Source organism: Microtus pennsylvanicus, chromosome 14, assembly GCF_037038515.1.
Source record: "Microtus pennsylvanicus isolate mMicPen1 chromosome 14, mMicPen1.hap1, whole genome shotgun sequence".
Taxonomy (NCBI): Eukaryota; Metazoa; Chordata; class Mammalia; order Rodentia; family Cricetidae; genus Microtus; species Microtus pennsylvanicus.
Window position 1 is genome coordinate 35,048,145 of NC_134592.1, and position 22,061 is coordinate 35,070,205.

Sequence of the window (22,061 nt, forward strand, 5' to 3'; positions counted from 1 at the left end):
TTTTGCTTTGTGACAGTGCTAGGTACCAAACCTAGGCCTTGTACATTCTAGGCAGACACTACTATTGGCCAGACCCCAGCACTTTCAATGAGTCAAGATATATATATATATATATAAACTTTTTTTAAAAGAGTGTTATCGTTACAGTTGGACAGATGCCTCAGAGGATAAAAACACTACCTGCTCTTTCAAAGGACCCAACTGTGGTTCACAACCCTTTGTGACTCCAGTTCCAGAGGACTCCATGACTTCCTCTGGCCTATAATGTACACAGACACACGTGTAGGCAAAATATCCATACACATATCATTATATCCCAAAGGGCACAGTGAAAAAGACAATGGAAAAGGAAGAGACAAGTCGGAGCAAAGCGCTCCTCCTCCCTGGCTGAAGGCTGTTTATCCTTCCACTCACCACCTTTCCACAGCAGGCTTTCCACCAAAGCTGTTTCCTCCGACTCTCTTCAAGGCTACCTCACGCCCCATCTATACCTCATCTTCCTTTAAGAATATCAGTCCTTTTCAGGAACAGAACTCAGGCAAGGGCTTCTTTTAGTGCTGACCTCGAGGACAAAACCATGAAATTCTCTTGAATGGTGTACTTTTTTTCTCCCTAAACCTTTGAGCACTGCGCACATAGGGAACTCTTTGGTGACAATCTAAAGAATGGAGGTGCGGACCTTTCCCTCCCCCTCGGCTAACCTCTCAAAGGGAAGACAACCTAACAAAGAACCAAAGCATCCAAACATAGTAGCCAAAAAGTTTATTTCTAAGCAAACAGATGTGAAAATAATGGCAGAATGTCCATTCCAATCCTTGGCTTCTTTGAATAAGTAATTTTTTTTTTTTTTTGGTTTTTCGAGACAGGGTTTCTCTGTGGCTTTGGAGCCTGTCCTGGAACTAGCTCTTGTAGACCAGGCTTGAACTCACAGAGATCCGCCTGCCTCTGCCTCCTGAGTGCTGGGATTAAAGGCGTGTGCCACCACCGCCTGGCTCCTTGGCTTCTTTGAAAGGAAATGATAAGAACATCTAACTTTAGTTGTTTTTTTCCCCCTTACACTGATTGTAGGCTGGCAACCTAAGCTTTCCTCAAAAAGCATTCACAACCTCTCAAGAAATTATTATACTGATTTTGACTCACATGGACAGTCAATAGTCTCCATATGTTTTTATCTGGTACCTTGTTTCTTTGAAACCTCTGGCGACCACCAGAATGTAACTATGGTGTCTCTCTCTAGAAAAATGCACAGAGCCCCAATTTTATATATAGTTTTCAGACAAGTCTGAACATTCCTGCTTCTTCAGCGGGCTATCCATCACTCTCGGTTAAGATTTATTTATAGGGCCCAGCACTCGAGAGGCAGAAGCAGGCGGATCTCTGTGAGTTCGAGGCCAGCCTGGTCTACAGTGAGTTCCAGGACAGGCACCAAAGCTATAGAGAAACCTTGTCCACAGCTACACAGAGAAACCCTGTCTGGAAAAAACAAAAACAGACGAAACAAACGAAAGATTTTTAGGGCTGAACGTGAACTTCGTTTCTACTATGAACTGCTAAGTATCTTTTCCTTAAAAAGACCTTAGAGCTGAGAAACAGCTTCCCTGCAAATATCACTGGCTAGCACCGTCCTAACACTTGGGGGAAAAAAAAAACCGGAGAATTTCTTACCTCTGAGAAATTAACAGCCAAAGGAATGATTCCAGCCACGTAACATCCCACCAACATTGCCAAAGACAGCAGACTAATGGAGAGAAAATCATCCATTCTGCCCTCCTGCAGGTACTCTCTCCCACCAGGTTTCAAAATTCCAGCGGTATGAAAAGGCGCTTAGGCTCTTTAAACGTGTGGGTTTTTTCCCCAAGAAAACAAGGGAGTTTCGCACGTCTCTCAATCTTGCCACCAGTCGGTGTGTTCACGAAGCACGCTGCTCTCGAACGCACTAAGACGCAAGCTCCTTTTTGCTGATACTAGCACCAGAGAAAACTTTGCGAAATCTCAGGCTCTTGGACGCCAGTCACCGGGATTCCGGTGGGTGACAGATGGAGAGATTGCGCGAAAGAGATCTCTTCAATCTTCGGAATGAGGGTGCCACAACGACCCACGCCCCTAGGCAGTGTATCTGGTTGCAGCAGGAAAAAGGTAAAGCCCAAGTGTCTTCTTCCCAGGCGGCACCTGGTTCCCTAGGGTGGCCCCCGCAGGTGATCCGCCCCCAGGGAAGGGACCAGCCCACCAGTCCCAGCAAACTCCCTCCCAAGTCTAGGGTCGAGCAAGCTATCCTGCAAGTCTCTAACGGCGGGCCCAGAGGACTCAGCAGCAAAGTCGATACAAGGCTGTCCCTGCCCTCCACGGGGTGCTGCCCATGGTACTTCCCTCAGCAAGGCCCTGACCCTCAGTCGCCAATAGTACAGCGGCCATGGCCGCCAAGTGGCACCTCTTCTTTACTCCCACTTCCGGATTGTCTGACCGCCCCCTCAGGCAGGGCACTTCCGGGTTACAACCGACCTATAAGCCGCGGTACTTATATTGCCGCCATTTTTTTAGAAAGGCTTTTTTAAAAAGAGACCGGTATCACCGTTACGTTCTCCATCACTTTAGCTACCTGGCTGCTTACTGAAGCACAGAAAGCAGCGTCCCGAAGCAAACTACTGTCTCTAAAGCGGCAAAAATGTCTCTTACACAGCTCAAAGCCCTTACCCAAGATGGCTAAAACGGCGTCAATATCCGCTCTAGAAACCGGAAATGTGTGAATCTCTGTGGTCAAAAAGGCTCTTTCGCGTCGCGCTTCAGGCCATTTCCGGCGGCTGCTCTCGCGGGATTGGCTGTTGGCGGCGTTGCGGCTGAGCTCGTGTGCGACGGCGGCGGTGGCGGCGGTGGTGTTAGCGGCGGCTGCAGCAAAGCATCTGACGAGATGGTGAGGCCCCAGCACTTGCCGGGGGTCCCCAACTTCGAGGGGCACCCCTGCTCCCGTACATCTTCCCGTCCCTCCTGTCTCCGCCCATCCAGCGCGAGCGAGCTGCTCCCCGCCCCCCACGCTCACGCTCAGGGGTCGACCCTTCCCCTTCCCGACGCCGAGACGCGGGGCCTGACTGTAGGCCCCGGACCTGGTCCGCCCTGCGGCTGCGCGCCCGCCGGCTGCTGGGAGCGAGCTGTGCGGAGGGCAGAGGATGCACCGTTTGAGGATGGCTGCCGGGAAGAGGGAGGCGTGGGGTGCCCCTTCTTTCTCTCCAGATGCACTAGCGAGCCGTTGGGACAATAGCCGGGTGACGATTGTCAGACCTATGACTGAAATTGACAAACTCGCCGCCTTGCTGTTCGCCGAACGTGGGGTGAGGGGGGAGGGGTTGGATTTGCTTTGCCTCCTCAGCGGTCCCCGCAGGTTTTTTTTTTTTTTGTTTGCTTGTTTATTTGGTTGGTTTTTTTTTTAAAGTATTTCCCTTTTTTCGGTATCCTCAGTTGACCCGGTTTGGCAGGTCCGTCCGCCTTCAGTTTTGTTCTTAAATTTTCTTGAGAGTGGAGCCTGCAGAGACCCCAGGGTCTATAGTCTGTCGTCCGACAGGGATGCTAGGGAACTGTGGTTTCTCCGTTCTGTAAAGGCTCTTGTTTCACTTGGTACATTATGTGTCTGTGTTTGTGCGTGCGAGTACAGGTGCCCGCTGAGGCCAGAAGAGGGTGTGAGGTCCCCAGGATCCACCAGGATCGTGAGTGGCCGATGTGGGTGCTGGGAACCAAACTCAGGTCCTCCGTGAGCGTAGCACGTGCTCTTAACTACTGGGCTGTATCTTTAACCCTCTCGTTGTGGTTTTGCTTTGGGCGGGGGCGGGGGGGGGGAGGTCTTAAGAGATTCTTTTTTTCTGTGTATTGGTGTTTTGCTTGCATGTCTGTGTGCCACTTGCATGCAGTGCCTGCAGCGGACAAAAGAGGGTGTCCTGTCCTGGAATTGGGGTGATTATGAGCGGTCCTGTGGATGCAGGGAATTGAAAAACTGATCTCTTGCAAGAGCAACTTGTGCTCTTAACCTCAGCCATCTCTCTAGAACCCCAGCTCGCCTGGGAAAGGTTCGCGGGTTTTTAGTTGGAGCAGGATTTGTGTGTGTGTATTTGTGTGTACACTTTTCAAACATTACTATTTCAAATTATTCCTTAATTTGCCTTAAAATTTTAAAAATGTGGCAAAGAATAGCTTGTCTAGGATAAACCGTTACAAGATTACAACTATAGTTCTCGTAAGACTTTTTTTTTTTTCCGAGACAGGGTTTCTCTGTAGCTTTTTGGTTCCTGTCCTGGAACTAGTTCTTGTAGACCAGGCTGGCCTCGAACTCACAGAGATCCGCCTGCCTCTGCCTCCCGAGTGCTGGGATTAAAGGCGTGCGCCACCACCGCCCGGCTCGTAAGACTTTTTTGCTTCACAAGTGACATAGTGAAGTGCTTTTGAGTAGCTGGCCTTTATGAACCTGTATAAAACAAATTAATCCCACGCTTTCTCTGGCTATTGATCAAATCACTAACATTGTTCATGTCAGTGCAGGTGAAAATTAGTGTTTCCTTTGTTACCAATTTAAGAATTTTGCCTCAAGTCTTAAACTTAGTCCAAACAGCTCAAATCTTGCTGGGGTGCGGGAAAATATAGTGCATTCTTTGGTATATGAAATTTGAAAGTTTTTGTTTTAATCCAGAAAACCTAGCTTTCAAGACATCTCAGTTCCAATTTGTTGACAGTTAAATTTTTGTATCGTCTCACAACAGTTTGGGCATCCTGACATAGGAATAAACAGATTACATGGGGTTTGGGGAGTGGCTTAACCCCAGCACTCAGGAGGCAGAGGCGTCTCTGTGAATTCCAGGACAGCCAGGGCTACACAGAGAAACCCTGTCTTAGAAAACCAAAAAAGAAAAAAAGAAAAGAATTATTTTTTAGCCAGAAAACAAGATGAATAATTTAAAGATTGGACTTGCAGTGGAGTTGCATCAGGCATGGAAGACATTAGGTAAGGCCATATAATCCCAGTAGACCAGTGAGTCTGCGCTCCGCAAGATTCCTCACCTCAGGGACGTTTGGAGACATTTTTGATTATTTATTCCTACTTTGAAAGGGTTGGTATTAGTGGCGTCTAATGAGTAGATGCCACAGATTATCCTACAAGGCACAGGACAAACCCAAAGAATTCATTTCTGTCCCAAAGTATGAGAAGTCAAACCATGAAACTGACCCCAACACCTCTGCCCACCTCCAGTGAGCAGGAAAGGAACAGTTACAGTGTTTTAGGGTGTATTCACGTAGCTTGCAGTGTGGTAAGTGGTTTAGGTATGAGCTAGCTCCGTAAGGCAAGTCATCTACTAGGTTCAATAGTTTAATGGATTTTTTTTTTTTGTTTTAGGATAGTATTTACTAAATACATTTTATATTACTAATTTATCTTACACCTTGATGTGAGAGTAATTTCTGAATAAAAGTGTGTCTCCACTATTGTGTTCAAATTGTCAAAAGACCTTAGGTTGACGCAGTGATTATAGTATCCCTTTCCCTCCCTCCCTCTCTCTTTCTCTCTCTCTCTCTCAGCGTTAATAGAGCTGGAAACCAGTGGACAGGTTTTTGTGAGTACTTTCTGGCAGGTATATCTGGAGTTGGAGAAATGACCCGAAGTAACGTGCTGACTTAGGGGAGTTGTAAACCCAGCACTGATCACATACTTGGATAGCAGCATCCATATTGTGGGAAGAGCAACCTAATTAATTATGTTTTAATAACTAACATTCGTGTCATATACAATGTTGTGATTATGACTTTCTGAAATGCATATTAGGATATACATTGAAATTGTTTTTTCCCTTCAGTCTCACACCATTTTGCTGGTACAGCCTACCAAGAGGCCAGAAGGCAGGACTTATGCAGACTATGAGTCTGTGAATGAGTGCATGGAAGGTGAGTGGACACAAGAGCTAAACTGATCAAGAGGGAAATCTTGACGTCGCTGAATACACACACCATTCTCCCAAGAGATAAATAGCATTTAAGAACTGCAATTGTTTTTCCCCCTAGATCTTTTTGAATGACTATTTTAAACAGGGAAAATCAATTTTTAGCATGGAATATTAAAATATTTTATGACTTGTGGGAATTTGCCATAGAGCTCTTATGTATTCTTGCTAAACTGTAGCACTAGAGAGCTGTTATGGCCTTCTCTGAAAATGCCTTATGAAACTTCATAACCTGCCTATTAAACTAATAAATGTTAAAAGCTAGTTGGGTGTAGTGGGTGGCGCACACCTTAATCCCAGCACTCAGGAGGCAAACACAGGCAGATCTCTATGACTTAAGGCCAACCTGGTCTACAGAGTGAGTTCCAGGATAACCAGGACTGTTACATCGAGAAAGCCTGTTGTGAAAAACCAAAAAAAAAAAAAAAACAAAAACCCAGCCAACAAAAGCCCACGAGAATGTTGGAAAAAAAATAAGTTAGCTAAGACAAAGCCAGGGTTCACAGAGTCAGATCAGTATGATTTATTGTGCGTTTGCTAAATTTTCACTCCACCCAGGGAACGATTAGCTCTTAATGTTTCTTCACTGGGTAAACCATTAGCACATAGACTATTCTTTGCAGTGTGGATTTGGTTTTGTGCTTAATCGTTACAGCATGTTAACTGGTTGTGTTGTTCTACACTGTCTCTAGGAAGTTGTTCTTTGCCTCTTTCTATTAAAAGGTTATGTAGTTGCTTTCGTTTGGCTGCTCAACAAGTCCCTAAAACTGTTGATTATTTAGAACTGACTGGGTTAAGTTCCAAATCTAACAGCAATTAATAATGCCTATAAAAACAAAAGCTACTTATAATCGAAGGTGGCTTCAAAGTAGCTAGGGCAATACCCTTGGCACTGCCATCAAATTCTACTCTTAAAGATGAAATGGGGAGCCAGGAGGTGGTGGCACACACCTTTAATCCTAGCACTTGGGAAGCAGAGGCCTACCACTTTAACATAATGTCTCTAGGTCTGGGTTGTGGACAGTGGCCTTTCCTAGTCTTTGTTAATCTTAGTAAAGTCTAACTTTGTCTATTTATGACAGTTTTGATACCTACCCAGGCTATCCTAGAATGCAGGAGTCTCCTACTTTGACCTCTTTTGAGTACTGGGATTATAGATATGTACCACTGTGTCTGCCTCTGGTTTATTTTAATTAGTGAACTTTAATTGATGTATGGCTTTAGAATGCAATCCTCCCCCATTAATATCTTATATTGATGTGGTACAGTTGTTACAGTGGCTGAAAAAGTCTAAAAATGTTCAATACCTGTGGAATTTGTATTTCAGATCTTTTCAACCCATGGTGAATGCTGACACCACGAACCCACTGTATCCGTTGCATACAAACTTTTTTTCTTTTTTTTTTTTTTTTTTTTTTGGTTTTTCGAGACAGGGTTTCTCTGTGGTTTGGAGCCCGTCCTGGAACTAGCTCTTGTAGACCAGGCTGGTCTCGAACTCACAGAGATCCGCCTGCCTCTGCCTTCCAAGTGCTGGGATTAAAGGTGTGTGCCACCACCGCCCGGCTCATACAAACTTTTTATACTGGTTTCTGCAACATAGCAGTGTACATACATTTCAGGTTCTTCTATGTTTTATAACTGCCATTTTCTTTTTTAGGTTAGAAATTGTAGTTTATGGGCTTGGTGTAGCTCATTTTACAGAGTGACTTGTCTAGCATGTACAAAGCCTGAATGTATTCATTGGCACCCCATAACAGGTATGGGGTGTGTACTTGTAATTCCAGCACTTGGGAAGTAAAGACAGGAAGATCAGAAGTTTAAGTTTATTCTCAGCTATAGTGAGTTCAAGGCTAGGCTGGGCTACATGTGACACTGTTGAAAAGACAAAAAGTGGTGGTTTGGTTCCCACTTTTTTTTTAAATTTTTTATGATTTATATAACTTTATGTGAATCGGTGTGAAGGTGTCAGATCCCCTGGAACTGGATTTTCAGACAGTTGTGAACTGCCATGTGGTTTTTGGGAATTGAACCCGGGTCCTCTAGAAGAACAGTCAGTTCATAATCGCTGAGCCATCTCTCCAGCCCCCTAGTTCCCACTTTAGAAAGTTAAAAAACTCGCTGGTCATTACCATCATCGTGTATGCTAGCACTTAGGAGACTGAGGCAAGAGGCGTACAAGTTTGAAACCAGCCTGAGCTGAGTACTGGGTTGCTTTTTGATAAAACCCATTGGAGGCGTGAGGTAACTGAGATACTGGGGTATAACTCAGTAGTAGAGCATTTTGGTTTTGGGGTTTTTTGTTTTGTTGTTTGTTTGTATAGAAATAGACTGATTGTCATGTAATGATCTTGTATGTTTCAGCCTTTATACCTCATTTATTAGTTCTAATAGGTTTTTTAAATATTTTTATGGTTTATTTAACTTTATTTTATGTGCATTGGTGTGAAGTGTCAGATCCCCTGGAACTGATCTTCAGACAGTTGTGAGCTGCCATGTGGGTGCTGGGAATTGAACCCCGGGTCCTCTGGAAGAGCAGTCAGTGCTCTTAACCACTGAGCCATCTCTCCAGCCCCTATGTTTTTTTTTTTTTTTTTAACTTCTGGCCTCCTTGCTCTGGCTATGACCTGTAACAGAGTGCTGAGTAAATGTTGGTTCTTCCTGGTGGTAGCAGATTAGCATAGTCTGATCACTAAACATTACAGTAAGGACAGGTCAGTAGTGCCTTATACACCTGAGCAGTGAATTTGCCTTCCTGGGCTTCGCTTCCTTATAATTTTTTCAGTCCTATGATGTGTGTGTTTGTGTTTTGTTTTGGGGGACAGTTTTCTCTGAAGCTTTGGAGCCTGTCCTGGAACTAGTTCTTGTAGACCAGGCTGGCCTCGAACTCACAGAAATCCACCTGCTCTCCCCCCCAAGTGCTGGAATTAAAGGCGTGCGCCACAAGTGCCTGGCTCAGTTATATGATTTTAGTGTAGTATGCTAGTAGCAATTAAAAATGATGGGGATAGCTTAGTAAAGGAATAGGCACCAGTGAGTGTGAAAGCCCAATACCTGTGTAAACAAGCCAACCCTGGCAGAATGTACTAATCCTAATGCTGAGGTGTAGAAACAAGTGGACCCTAGGGACCGGCCAGCCTAGCCTGAGTAAGCTGCAAGCTGGTGAAGAGACCTGTCTCAAAAATGTCATTTCACCTCCGTGTGTGCAGACACACAAACATGTAAAACTGAATGTGGCCTTTCTCTGAAATTTTTAAGTTGCCTTAGAGGTGCCTTAAGGGCTTTTGCTTTTGTATTACAGAATAGGGCATGTTGCCCAAAGGTAACTAATATTGATGGCACTTATCCTTTGAGTAGTTGGTGGTAGCAATGGACTGAAAAGGTTTATTCCCCCAGTATAGAATGCTTTACTGGTTGAAAATTAATAGGTAATGTGCTCTGTTGATAATTGTTAATATACTATAATTATTGATTGGGGTTTTGTTTCTGGTTTTTGGAGACAGTCTGGTGTATCATAAGCTGGCCTTAAACTCACTATGTAGCTGAGGCAGAGCTTGAATTCTGATCCTTCTGCTTTAGCCTCTCAAGTGCTGGGATTACAGGTGTGCCTACCACACCTGGTTTTATGATCTCCTTATATTATTTACAAGGTTTCATTTGTGCCGATGTTTATATGCATTATTTCAGATAATCTGTAAAACCCTATGGAAATGTATTTGTCAGGTAAGGTTTCTGGGTGGAATCATTTGTCCCCAGTTTTATGATAAAAGAGCTGGCTTTCTGAATTCCTAATGAATCCAGAGTCTAGGATCTTCAGTACCATATCAGGATAAGTTCCAACCTCATTGCTAGTTATTGTGACTTTTTCCATTGCACCAAAATTTGAAGGTAAAATAGGGAATTGTGCTGTTTTTCTGCTCTATTAGAACAATCGTAACAAGATTGTATTAGAACCTGATAACAAGAACCACAATATAATATGGATGTAGTGGCACAAACCTTTAATTCCAGCACTTGGATCTCTGAGTTCCAGGCCAGCATGGGCTATGTAGAAAGTCCCTGTCCAGGGGGGGGGGGGGGAGACAGCCTGGAAAGGGCCATTGCTAAGGTTTTTCTAACATAGATACATTGACAAGATAGCTCTTGTTCTCTCCCCCTTTAGGTGTTTGTAAGATGTATGAAGAACATCTGAAAAGAATGAATCCCAACAGCCCCTCCATCACATATGATATCAGTCAGTTGTTTGATTTTATTGATGATCTGGCAGATCTCAGCTGTCTTGTGTAAGTATTAGCAACCTTATCTTTTAATTTGTATTTTTCTACTTTGGTCTATTGTTACTAGTTTTTCACTTACATATATATCAAAAATTAAATTGACAATATAAAGCCAAAGGCATAGGAAACTGCCAGTTGATATTGTAGGGTGAAGATAGGCTAATTTTAAAAAGCTCCACATTATCTGTGCTCTAAACCTAATAGTTTTTTTTCTGGAGTTTCTTGTCCTCTTAGGCTTTTCCCTAAAGTAACTGATTTCATATTAAAACCAAAGTTCTTTGCTTGAACTTTAGCTTTAGTCCTAGCCTGTGTGTAAACTTGTTTTTGTTTCATTGGTGTGAAGTTTTAGATTTTAGTATGCTTACTATAGTTATATTTAAGTTTTATTGAGTAGTACTATTTAAATATTGCACTGTAGTCTACCTGTTGAAGTAGACTAAATTGGCACTTAATTAGGATGTATGAACAGAGACCAATCCTAGAAAACGATTCACTCTTTAGAATATTCCTCATAAAGCAGCATTAGTAAACAACTGGCTGTTTCTTTGCATTTGGTAAGGTAAGGCATGTTAGGCAGTGGTCTGTGTGCTTGTAATAAACCTCTGGCTTTATTGTCCAGGAAAAAATAGGTATTGCTTAGACAAAGCATTCCTTCTTTGGAGTTTATTTCCATTATTGGAAACTGGTCCTGTACGTAGGGGTGCAAGCTTGTAATCCCTGAATCTGGAGGATGGAAAGTTTAAGGCTAGATAACTTAGTTAGCTCCTGTCTCAAAATAAAAGGTAAGAGCAGACTGGGGTGTATGTACCTCATCATAGACTGCTGCTTACTAGGCACAAAGCCCCATATCAGTCTTTAGTACCATGAAAAAAAATAGCATGTAGATTTTTACGTTAATGGTTAATAGGGTTCTGGTGCCAGGAATATTTAGCAGTGTGTGTGTGTAAAATGGTTGACAAGATTTATGATCTAAAGAAAAAGAGAAGGAATATTGTTCGTCATCACTTAACTATTAAGTTGCTTCACTTTAAGTCTTGATTTGCTCACTTATTTTTTATTTTTAAAGATAACTGTAGTGGGCCAAGCGGTGGTGGCGCACGCCTTTAATCCCAGCACTCGGGAGGCAGAGGCAGGCAGATTTCTGGGAGTTCGAGACCAGCCTGGTCTACAAGAGCTAGTTCCGGGACAGGCACCAAAGCTACAGAGAAACCCTGTCTCAAAAAACAAAAACAAAAAAAGATAATTGTAGCTACTTGCAGGATTATTTAAAAAAAAAAAGATTGAGTTAATTCGGATACTTAAAGTAATACCCTATGCTTGATAACGTCTTTAATTTTAATAAGTACTATTGATTGTCTAATTTTTTTTACGTGTATGAGTGACTTGCTGGATGTATGTCTGTTTACTATGTGCATTTCTGGTGCACATAGAGGACAAAAGAGGTCAAATGGAGTTACAGGTGGGTATGAGCCATCATATGGGTGTTGGGAGTTGGACCCTAGACCTCTGGAGACCAGAAGGAGCTTTTAACCACTGAGCCATCTTTACATCCCTGCTCCCATTTGGCTTTTTTTGTTTCTCGACAGGGTTTCTCTGTAGCCTTGGCTGTCCTGGAACTTTCTCTGTAAACCAGGCTGACCTTGAACTGATCATCTGCCTCTGCCTCCAAGCCCTGGGATTCTGTACCACCACACCTGGTGCTTGTCTGCCTTTTTATACTACAGGGTTTTGTTGTTGTTATTATTTTCTGTGTATGGTATTTTGCTTGCATGTGTTTGTATACCATGTGTATATAATACCTTTGGAACTCAAATATTGAATTTCCGGGTACTGGAGTAACAGAACCTTGTGAGATGCCATGTGGATGTTGGAGATCAAATCCAGGTCCTGGGCCGAGCAACCAGTGCTTTTAACTGCTCACTAAGCTCTCTCTCCAGTGCTATACTGCAGCTCTAGTGTGTATTCCTCACCAGATAGGGTTCAGTTTAAGGCCAGCTGCTCTGTTCAAGTCCCATAAAATTACCTTGACTGGATGGATGCTCAGTGTCCTGTAGGCGCTGAAAACCTTCATTGTCAATAGAGTTCTACTGTAGCTGGTCTTCCTGCCTCACCCTTCTCTTCTGAAAGATGTGTCCTTCTGAAATTTTCCTCTGTAGGCCTTTGGCTTTTATTTTAAAAGGCAAGTCTTAAACTATGAGTTCCTTAAACATTAGCAGAAAGTTGTTGTTAAAGTAATATTCTTTTAGAGATTTCTTAGTTGATTCAAAACAAATCTAGCAGATCTAAAGCTTGTACTAGAGTTTAGCTTTTGTTTTTTATTCACTAAAGGAACTTTGAAAATAGAAATATGTGGGAGAGAGAACATGGGTTTTGGTCAGTAGGTGTGTGACTGAGTGCTTAGCTCTGAAACTTGACTTCTTTTACCATCATAAGATTATACTGGGTGATGCAAATCTTCATTAAAACCACAGCATTGTCCACTTTGAAATCACGTTACGTGTGAAAGTGCACGTATTAAAGCCACTCGAGGGGAGTTATAATGTGTGCTTTAACTGACCACAGTGACTTTGCATGTTTCTTTCTGTTCCTCAGTTACCGAGCTGATACACAGACGTACCAGCCTTATAACAAAGACTGGATCAAAGAGAAGATCTACGTGCTCCTTCGTCGACAGGCCCAACAAGCTGGGAAGTAGTTGAGTTGGAAGCATTAGGGGCTGGGGGTGGGCTTGGAACAGGTGCATACAGCGTGCTGTAGTGAACATTTTGTATGATAGTAATCCTGTTTCCATTTTGTTACGCTAGAGCCAAGATTGAATGTATGACATGGAACATGAATGATACTTTCATTCTAAAAACCACCATTTTGCCCCTTTACTCTTTTTCTTTTCTTTTCTTCTTTTTTTTTTTTACTTAAACATTTTTATGATAATTCAGAGAGTGTTCTTTGCCATTTAAGGTTGGTTCCGGTCCTTGAAACTGTTGGTGTCTGCTTTACAGCAGTGAGTGCACTAACCCCTGTGAGGGGTGGGGTGGTGACAAGCTTAGTTATGTCCTCTGGGAAAGTCTTAGTGAAAATAAAGAAATGTTCTGTAGTTGTATTTCTCATTGAGTGTTTTGGTTTTTTGTTTTTGTCTCTGAGCATTGAATATTGTCTGGAAAAGCCCTAACAGTTTAAAATCAGTAGGTTGCTACACAAAGAACTTGAAAGTTTATGTATTTGGACCCATTTTGCTGTGATTTACTTATATGAAGCTAATGAACTTTTACCTCAATTTTCCAGCAATCAATAAATCTGAGTTGTAGTGACAATATTTGTATCTACTGTGGGTGCAAACATAAGGTGCTTCTGGACTCCGCAATGGGAAAATCTCCCTTGACAAGTTGGAAATAGTACAAATGCATTCAGCACCCCAACCTGTGGAGCATCACAACTGCAAACAGTACACTGGATTCAGTGCCTTCCTCCCCCGTGACTGTGGCTCAATGCAGCTCCCTTCCCGGCATTACTTCCGAGCATTAGACCTGAGAGCGCTAGCTTGTGGAAAGAATTCAGAACACAAAATGTTCCTCTTTCACAACATCCTAAGTTGGGAACACTCTCCAAGAGTCTCTGGGAAGTCAGAGTCTGCAGCAGGGAATACTAACTATCCACCCTTCCGTGGAAGGTACTAGGATGAGGGGAGGATCACAGAAAAAGCACAAAGCCGTCTCAGTTGGAGTACGGTGGTTCTGTTATGTCTTGAACACCAACTGTCCTCGTCATTGAGTACTGCATACTCCTAATTCTGTTACTTCCCCAGTGGTCAGCATCTTCACACACCATGAGGTTGATAGTTTACAGGGGAGGCTCATGATCGGCCTACTGTTCCTTTTTCCCTGCTCCTCTCCCATATTAGACCCTTAACTCTGTTTTATGCAAAATAAATTCAGAAATTAATGGCCATCTATTGCAGTACTGCAGATGAACTTGAGGCCTTTACACATTGAAGTCATGCTCTCTTACCACTGTGCCTATCCCTGCTTGATCGTAATGGAAATATCACTCTGCCATAGACTTAACTAGGGTACCTATCAGAATTCTAGTCATGATGGTTCACTGGGAATTAGCCTGACTTAAATCTCAAAAGACATAGCTACAGCGGTCACATCAGGTGGACATTTTTTCACAGTACCTGTCCTGCTGACGTAGTTCTCTCATGGTCTTGGCTTTGTTTAAGGTGGAACAGCAGATAGGAAGGGATCGGTACACTTCATTCATACAATGTAGTGTATGATGTTGGACATGGAAGAAAATGTTTCAGCCATTTCCAGTGTCATACATGAGAGGTCAAAGTGGCCTCTCAGGGTGCTGGGTAAGATGGCTCAGCAGATAAAGGTATTTGTCATACAGACCTAGCTTGATCTCAGTAACCTGAATAAAGTTGGAAGGAGTAAACTGATTCCATACAGCTATCCTCAGACTTTCCAATTGAAAATAAAAATTTTTAAATTTAAAATATAATTTTTTAAACCAGTCTTTTAAAGTGAGGTCTGTAATAAAACTTAATGGTTCGACCCAGCTATTACCACTGCCCAGTGTTGGCAAAGATAGTTACAGTCACTGACTTTTCTCCATAAGTAAAACAGTTTTGATTTCTGCTGCCTAAGACTGAGACTTGAAAAACTAATATGCCTTCTGCTATATACCTGAGGGTTTCTAAACTGTTGATCATGGCTGTCTCTGTCTTCCAATACCTGATCTGGGAGCTCAGGAATATTAAAGGGAGATTTCAGCTACCTCATTTCTCTTCCAGTTGTTTGGCTTAAAAGACTTGCAGCACAGGCCAGTGAAGTGGCTCAGCAGATGGTAAAGGCGCTTGCTGCCAAGCCTGACATCCTGGGTTTAATCCCTAGGACCTACATGGTGGAGGAAGAAAACTGACACCCAAAAGTTGTACTCTGATCTCTACATGCACACTTGTATACCCACACAGATGATAATAAAATTGAGGGGCGGGGAGTTCCAGCAAGTTGCAATAGCCTTGTCTGAGTTGCAGTGTTGGGTAGGAGTGGTGGTGAGCCATTTTATGTGCCGCAGGGATGGACAGTTTTATCCTTGTTATGAAATGGACCAGACTAAGTTGGGAGAAAGGGCAAGATGGTTCATTATCACATCAGCTTACATGAAGGTATTATTTGTATCTTGTAGTATTTGACCCTTAGAGATGGACAGTTTTTACACCAGCTTGATGAGACTGGCATTAACTTAGGCCAACATTCTGCTGCTTAGAAACCAGGGTTAGTCTCATCATCATCCCTGTAACACATTATGAAGGTTTTTGGTTTTTTGTTGATTTGGTTTTGGTATTTTGGCTTTCTGTTTTTTCCTGTATCAGGGTCTTCCTCTGCTGACTTATCTGATCTGGCATTTGATATGCATCCTATTCTAGGATCCTAACTATAGAATCTACAGTCCTGCTTCAGCCACCAAGTGCTAGGATTACAGGCATATGCAAGCATGTTTGCATTTATTTCTATAAAAGATGAAAAAAATAGAACCAGGCTGTTTGATTTGCTCAGATTGCATAGCAGTAGACTTTGCTAGGTGGAAAAGACAAGATTTTAACTTCAGATCATAGCTGGAGACTACAAAATGAATAGCTGTGAGCTACATAATGCATCTGGCTGCTGTCACAGGCCTGATTAGACTCAAGCACATAGATTCACAAGACACATCACTCAGTACTAACTTACTCATAAGCAACAGCATACTGACTGAGCTGTGTTAGGGTTACCATTGCTGTGATGAAACACCATGACCGAAAGTAACTTGGAGGAAAGGGTTTATTTGGTTTATATATCCTGAATCACAGTCCTTTGAAGAAAGCCAAGGCAGGAACTCAAATCCAAGGAAGAGTGATATGTACTGGCTTGCTCAGCCTGCTTTCTTAGAACACCCAGAACCACCTGTCCAGAGGTGGCTCCTCCTGCAATGGACAGGGTGCTCCCACATTGATAGTCAAGAAAAAGCCCTACAAGGCTTACCTACAGTCAGATCTTATGGAGTCACTTTCTCAACTGGGGTTTCCTCCTCTCAGCTAACTCTAGCGTGTGTCGAGTTGACAGGAGTGGGCAGCGCATCAGCCTGGCAAGTGTTTCTCTTCTGTATGGTGTTCGTCCATCTTCCCAAGGATTATCCTCTGCAGAAAGATGGAGCTCATGTACAAGAGATGACTTGTGTGAGAGCCACCTGGTTTAGATGGCTCATGCACAAGGGTCACCTCATAGCCGTCTAGGTGTCTTAGACCAAGGTGTGCCCAGGCATGAAGAGTCACTACTGAGAGAAATTGTTGTGTGATGTTTTATTCTTTTGGCTCTTTTTCCGGGGGCCCGCCACCCAGCTCCCAGGTAAACACATGGAGGTTTGTTTTACTTAGAAATGCCAGCTTGACTTGTTTCTAGCCAGCTTTTCTTAAATTAACTCATCTGCCTTTTGCCCCAGGACTTTTTCTTCTGTGCATCTTACTTTCACTCTCTTTGACTGGCTGTGTAGCTGGGTGGCTGTCAGGGTCCTAAACCATTTCTCGTGCTAGAGTGGAGGTCTGAGAATTAAGACAATTCACACGACTAGATGGGAATATAGTGATCTTTCAAGAAGTCCTGAACTCATATCCTGAAAAATCACCCATGTTTATTCTCCAAACAGCTTTTATATCAAAACGTAAACTGAGGGGGAAGCTCATTAGCATTATGTTTCCTAGGCAACAGGGAGAATGACTTAGGTCACTGCCATACCTATGCCTGTTCTGTCACATTCTGAAAAACACCTCTTCCTAAGTGGCCTCCTAAATTACAATAGGAGGAGCAGAACATATCCTGACCCTTTATTGGGATGGCGTCAGGTTGTCTCACTATCAGAAGGCTAGGCGACTACCTTCTATGTGAAAGGTGCAAATTGTGCCTTGCCAGGTCGCTCAGAATTCTGACTGCCATAAAATGTAGGAATATGGCCTGTATAATCTGGCCTCTACAGGTGGCTGGCCCTTAGCTTTCTCCTCTCCTTGTTCTCTCATTGCTCCTCCTCTTCCTCGTTCCTCTGTCTGCCAGCCCCACTTTTCCTTGTTCCTGCTTTGCTATTGGCTGTTCAGCTCTGTATTAGGACCATCAGTTGTTTTAGACAGGCAAAGAATCACAGCTTCACGGAATTAAACAAATGCAGCATAAACAAAAGCAACACACCTTAAAATAATATTTTGCAAGAAATAGCTGTTCTCCCTCCTTGAGTCTGTAATTTCCCCCATTTAGGTATAATTTGCCAGTTGAGGGCCATTATTTCCATAATAGGCAATCTTGTAGCAAATTATTCCATCCTCTCAAGAATAAAGCTGAAAGCCAACCCACAGTCAAGTTTGTAGAGCAGAACTTGTGTCAACCCCTAATCCGCACTTGAGAAGTTTAAGATGGAGGGCACATCTAGCCGGCTCCCCGAAGGAAGCCCCTCTCTCTAATTCTGAGGGATTTGTTTCTGAGACATTCTAACTTGTTGCCAAACCTGGCCTCAAACTTGTGGGCTCAAGTGGTCCTTGTCTTCTATCTCCTGAGCAGCTTGGAGTCACAGCCTGGCTAGAGGGCGGCTTAAACAGGACATGGACGGAGAGGAAGATAGGACAGGCAGGGAGGGGATGTGGCCTTGGATAGTAAGCCACCGTGCTTGGAGTAAAGCGACCATATAACACAGATAAAAGTCAAGACTATGGCCACAGGGCCTTAGAAATCAAGCTAAGGCTTAGGCTGCAGGTAGCCTTAAAAGATTTTTCAGTCATAACCTGTCAGGTCTTTGCATGAGAAGGAGTGAGCACTCTGCTGTGTAGACGACTGGAAAGCCAGAGAATATAAAATCATCTAAGTCAATCCAGGAAGTTTTCAGTGAGGCAGGTAAGATGAGAAATTACAAAAAGGCTTTTGACTTGCATTTCAGGAGCTCTCAGCCATGCACTTTACAAGACAAACAGCACATTTGCAGGTAGAGTACAGGAGCGTGGCGTGTGATAAATGAAATATCTGGGCCTAATGTCTGGGAAGTGGGGCTAGGGAGGGCTTCTTAGTAGTACCCTAAAACCATTCTCGCGTGTGTGTGCTCGTGCGCATACACATACAGACCTTCCCAGTCGGGAAGGACTTTATCCTCAACTACGATCCCGGTGCTTTTACTTTTGCCAGAGATTTTTATCCTAGCAACAGGAAAAGTAACTCATACAACAAAGTTCACTGAAAACTTAAGAGTGGTGATATGGTAATGTGGAAGGGTGTGTGTGTGCGAACACACGCGTGTGTGCACTCATGATAGTGCACATGTGTGTGTTTGCATGAGGACAGCCTTGGGTGTCATACATTCCTCAGGTAATTTGAGACAAGCCTAGAACTATTTGGCTTAGAACTAGCCAAATAGGCCAGAACGCCTAACCAGAGGCTAGGAGATGGGTCCCAGGGGTCTGTCTGTGCTTTCCTAAAGTTGAAAGTTACAGATGGCTCTTTGTTTCTTCCTTTTGAGACAGGGATTTCTCTGTGTAACAGCCCTGGCTGTCCTGGAACTAGCTCTGTAAACCAGGCTGGCCTCAAACTCACAGAGATCCGCCTGCCTCTTTCTCCCAAGTGCTGAGATTAAAGGCGTGCGCCATCACTGTTAAAAGTCCTGGGTATTGAACTTGGGTCCCCACACTTGTCAGGCAAGCACTTTACTGAACTGTTTCCAGTCCTGGATTATTTTTTTTTTTAATGAGGGCAATTTACTTACATGTAAGCAGAAGAAATGTCTAAAGTTTTCATTTCTTTAATCTTTTGAGATTATAACATAACTACATGATTTACCCTTCCCTTTTCTCTCTCCAAACCTTCCCATCAACTTCTTCCTGCTCTCTTTCAAACTCAGGGTCTTTTTGCTCATTAATTGTAGTTACGTGTGTGTGTGTGTGTGTGTGTGTATCAAATACAACCTGAGAAAAATTATAAGAGCCAGAGGAACGGGGTTTTGCTGCGAGAATGTCAGAAGCTACACCTACAAAGTCTCACCATCATGGCTGTCTAAACATGAGCTGAACAAGAACAACAATAATCTGGGCATGATGGCGCATGTCTTTAATCCCAGCCCTCAGGAGGCAGAGGCAGGTGGGTGTCTGTGAGTTTGAAGCCAGCCTGGTCTACAAAGTGAGTTCCAGGACAGCAAGATCTGTACAGAGAAACCTGGGGGGTGAGGGAAGGGGAGGCACACAGCTGATGACTGACAAGGCTGATGTGTCTGGGAAGGCTCAGGAGGCCTCAGCCCTATGCAGAACCACAGACAACTAAGGAATGCCGAGAAATAGTCTTCCCCAGGGAAGAGCTCGACAATTGGCTATCCAGCACCAAATGTTCAGCCCTGAAAGCATATAACGTAAAAGTAACATTATACAGATTCAGCTGTTCGTTTGTTTTTCAACAATGTATTGGTTTGCATGCTACAGATTTTCAAACTCTAGAGAACTGAATTCAGTCAGAGTTCAGACCAGAGAAAGTGAAAAACAAAATTATCCAGACGTCCACCTCCAGCCATAACAACCATAAAGCTCAGACTAATGAACGAACAGTTTCACTTTTGAGACGCTAGTCAGCAAGGCAACAGCAGGCTGGGAATCCTGAATGAGGAGAAACTTGCGGGAGCCCCACACCTCGGATTTTTCTGGATGGCAGTCATGGGGAGGATCCACACAGGGCCGGTCGCCTTCTGATTGGAGAGACTGATTTAAGAATCTAAGTGAAGCTGGGGGCAGCTGGCAGTCACAGGGCAAAGATCTGGATAGAGGGAAGCTGAAACCATGATTAACTAGGAAAAATGAGTATCTAGGGCTGAAAAGGTGACTCAGTAGTTAAGAGTGCTTACCGCTTTCGCGGAAGCCCCATGCTCAATCGCCAACACCCACAAGGTGGCTCACAAGCATCTGTAACTCCAGTTCCAGGGGATTAGTGCCCTCTTCTGGCCTCCTCAGGCACTGCACACCTGTGCTCATACATTCAGGCAAAAACACTCAGAGTATTTTTTTAATTTATTTATTTATTATGTATACAGTGTTCTGTCTGCATGCCAGAAGAGGGAACTCGATCAAATTACTGATGGTCGTGAGCCACCATATGGTTGCTGGAAATTGAATTCAGGACCTCTGGAAGAGCAGTCAATGCTCTTAACCTCTGAGCCATCTCTCCAGCCCCACTCAGAATATTTTTAAGAGGAAAAAAACGCATTTATCTTTCAAGCATTTCCCTTTAAGAGGAACCTTGGTTCCATAGAAACTAAACATTAAGAGCTTTAAAAAATAGCCTACTTCTTGGCCATTGTAAGAGAAAAGAGAACCCAGCATAAGCCAAGGTAATCCATTCACACTTGAGGCCTCTCTCCAGGAAGCAGCCTTGTTATATTATTCCCATTTAGCATAATGCGACCTAATGCAGTCAAACCCTGTGATACACTCCAGCATCATGTTGGCACAGTCATCAGTCATCAAGTCCTAGAAGTGTCCCAAAAGGCTCTTTAGCATCTTTATCACAAGGTGAATTCTTGAGCCTACATTACCTGCCCACAAGCTCTCATGACAGGAGCTGCAAAGGGGTGAGTGGCAACATTAGCCACCATGGACGTACTGGAAATATCGGTGTCTTTTCATTTGAAGTCGTTTACCACAGAAATATGTAACATTACATACTAATTACCTTGATTTAGGCATTCTACAATGTGAATACACACACACACACATACACATACATACACACATAAGCTTTTCTGTGTCTCACTCTCTCCATTTCTGGGGATCAAACATAGCATTGTGCATGCTAGAATACAAGGTTGTACTTTCTGAAGTTTTGAGACAGGTTATCCCATATTCCTGGCTGGTCTCAAACTCATGTGTATCTATAGATGACCTTGAACTTGGGAAGCAGAGGCCGGTAGATCTCTGGGAATTGGAAGCCAGCTTGGTCTACACGGTGAGTTCCAGGAAAGCCAGGAACATAGAGACCCTGTCAAAAATTCACTGTTTAAAGTAAAAGCATACTGTCAGGTCTATAACAAGCAAGCTGTATGTCATCATAGCTGTGGCTACAGCTCAGTTGGTAGCATGCTTGCCTACCTAATCGTGTTTGAAGGCCCAGGTTCAATCTCTAATACCATATAAACCATGCATGATGGCACAATTTGTAATCCTGACACTTGGAAGGTAGAGGCAGGAAGATCAGAGGTTCAAGGTCATTCTTAGCCACATAGGGAGTTTGAGGTCAGCATGGGCTACATTAGACCCTGTCTCAAAAACCAAGCTCCAAACCAAACAACAAATAATCCACGTGCAACAGATGGCTCCTGAGGCGATTCATCAGGCACTTACTCTGAATGTCTGGGTATGTTACTCATTGGCCTGAGGTGAGGCAAACATTCTACATTTTGCAAAACTTTCAGGTAACCATATTCTGAATAGCAACAAACTACATATCACATAGCTTCCCGTGAAGTAAAGAAGAAAGTGCCTGGTCCATTTAGATGCACAGTTATTAGTAACTGGAGCAGACGGAGCACTGTAAGACACAGAATCGGCTACAAAAGCAGACTGGTCCTCGGCACTGTGGGGAAGAGCGTACACTTTAGTACCAGGCGCTGTACAAAGTTGTCGTGGGAGAGGATGTTGGCGTGAGAGGAGAGGACAAGGAGAAAAATGACAGGCACAATATGGAAAGAACAGCCAAACAGCAGGCTAGCCTTTCAGGTGGAGAGACAGGTGGAGGGGCTGAGAGTCCGAGATCATCAGGACATTTGA

The 22,061-nt window shown here is 43.5% G+C and overlaps 2 protein-coding genes across 4 annotated transcripts in view; one reads left to right on the top strand and one right to left on the bottom strand.

Annotated features, from left to right (window-relative positions):
* The window catches only part of Slc39a9 (solute carrier family 39 member 9), a 52,364-nt gene extending 49,565 nt beyond the window's left edge, over positions 1-2,799 (bottom strand). The window contains exon 1 of one of the 2 annotated variants that reach the window (XM_075948449.1): positions 1,666-2,799. In XM_075948449.1, coding sequence (XP_075804564.1) covers positions 1,666-1,761 — 96 coding nt within the window. In that variant the 5' untranslated portion in view covers positions 1,762-2,799. The remainder of the gene's footprint in view (positions 1-1,665) is intronic. The other variant, XM_075948450.1, reaches the window with a different exon arrangement.
* Erh (ERH mRNA splicing and mitosis factor) lies at positions 2,783-13,346 on the top strand. 2 transcript variants are annotated; one of them, XM_075948452.1, is made up of 4 exons: positions 2,783-2,908; positions 5,829-5,916; positions 10,132-10,252; positions 12,839-13,346. In XM_075948452.1, the coding sequence occupies exons 1-4, from the start codon at positions 2,906-2,908 to the stop codon at positions 12,939-12,941; spliced, it is 315 nt and encodes a 104-aa protein (XP_075804567.1). In that variant the 5' UTR covers positions 2,783-2,905; the 3' UTR covers positions 12,942-13,346. The 2 variants fall into 2 exon arrangements, with proteins under 2 accessions (XP_075804567.1, XP_075804566.1); XM_075948451.1 differs by lacking the exon at positions 2,783-2,908 and adding an exon at positions 3,047-3,323.
* Positions 13,347-22,061: the final 8,715 nt, after the last annotated feature.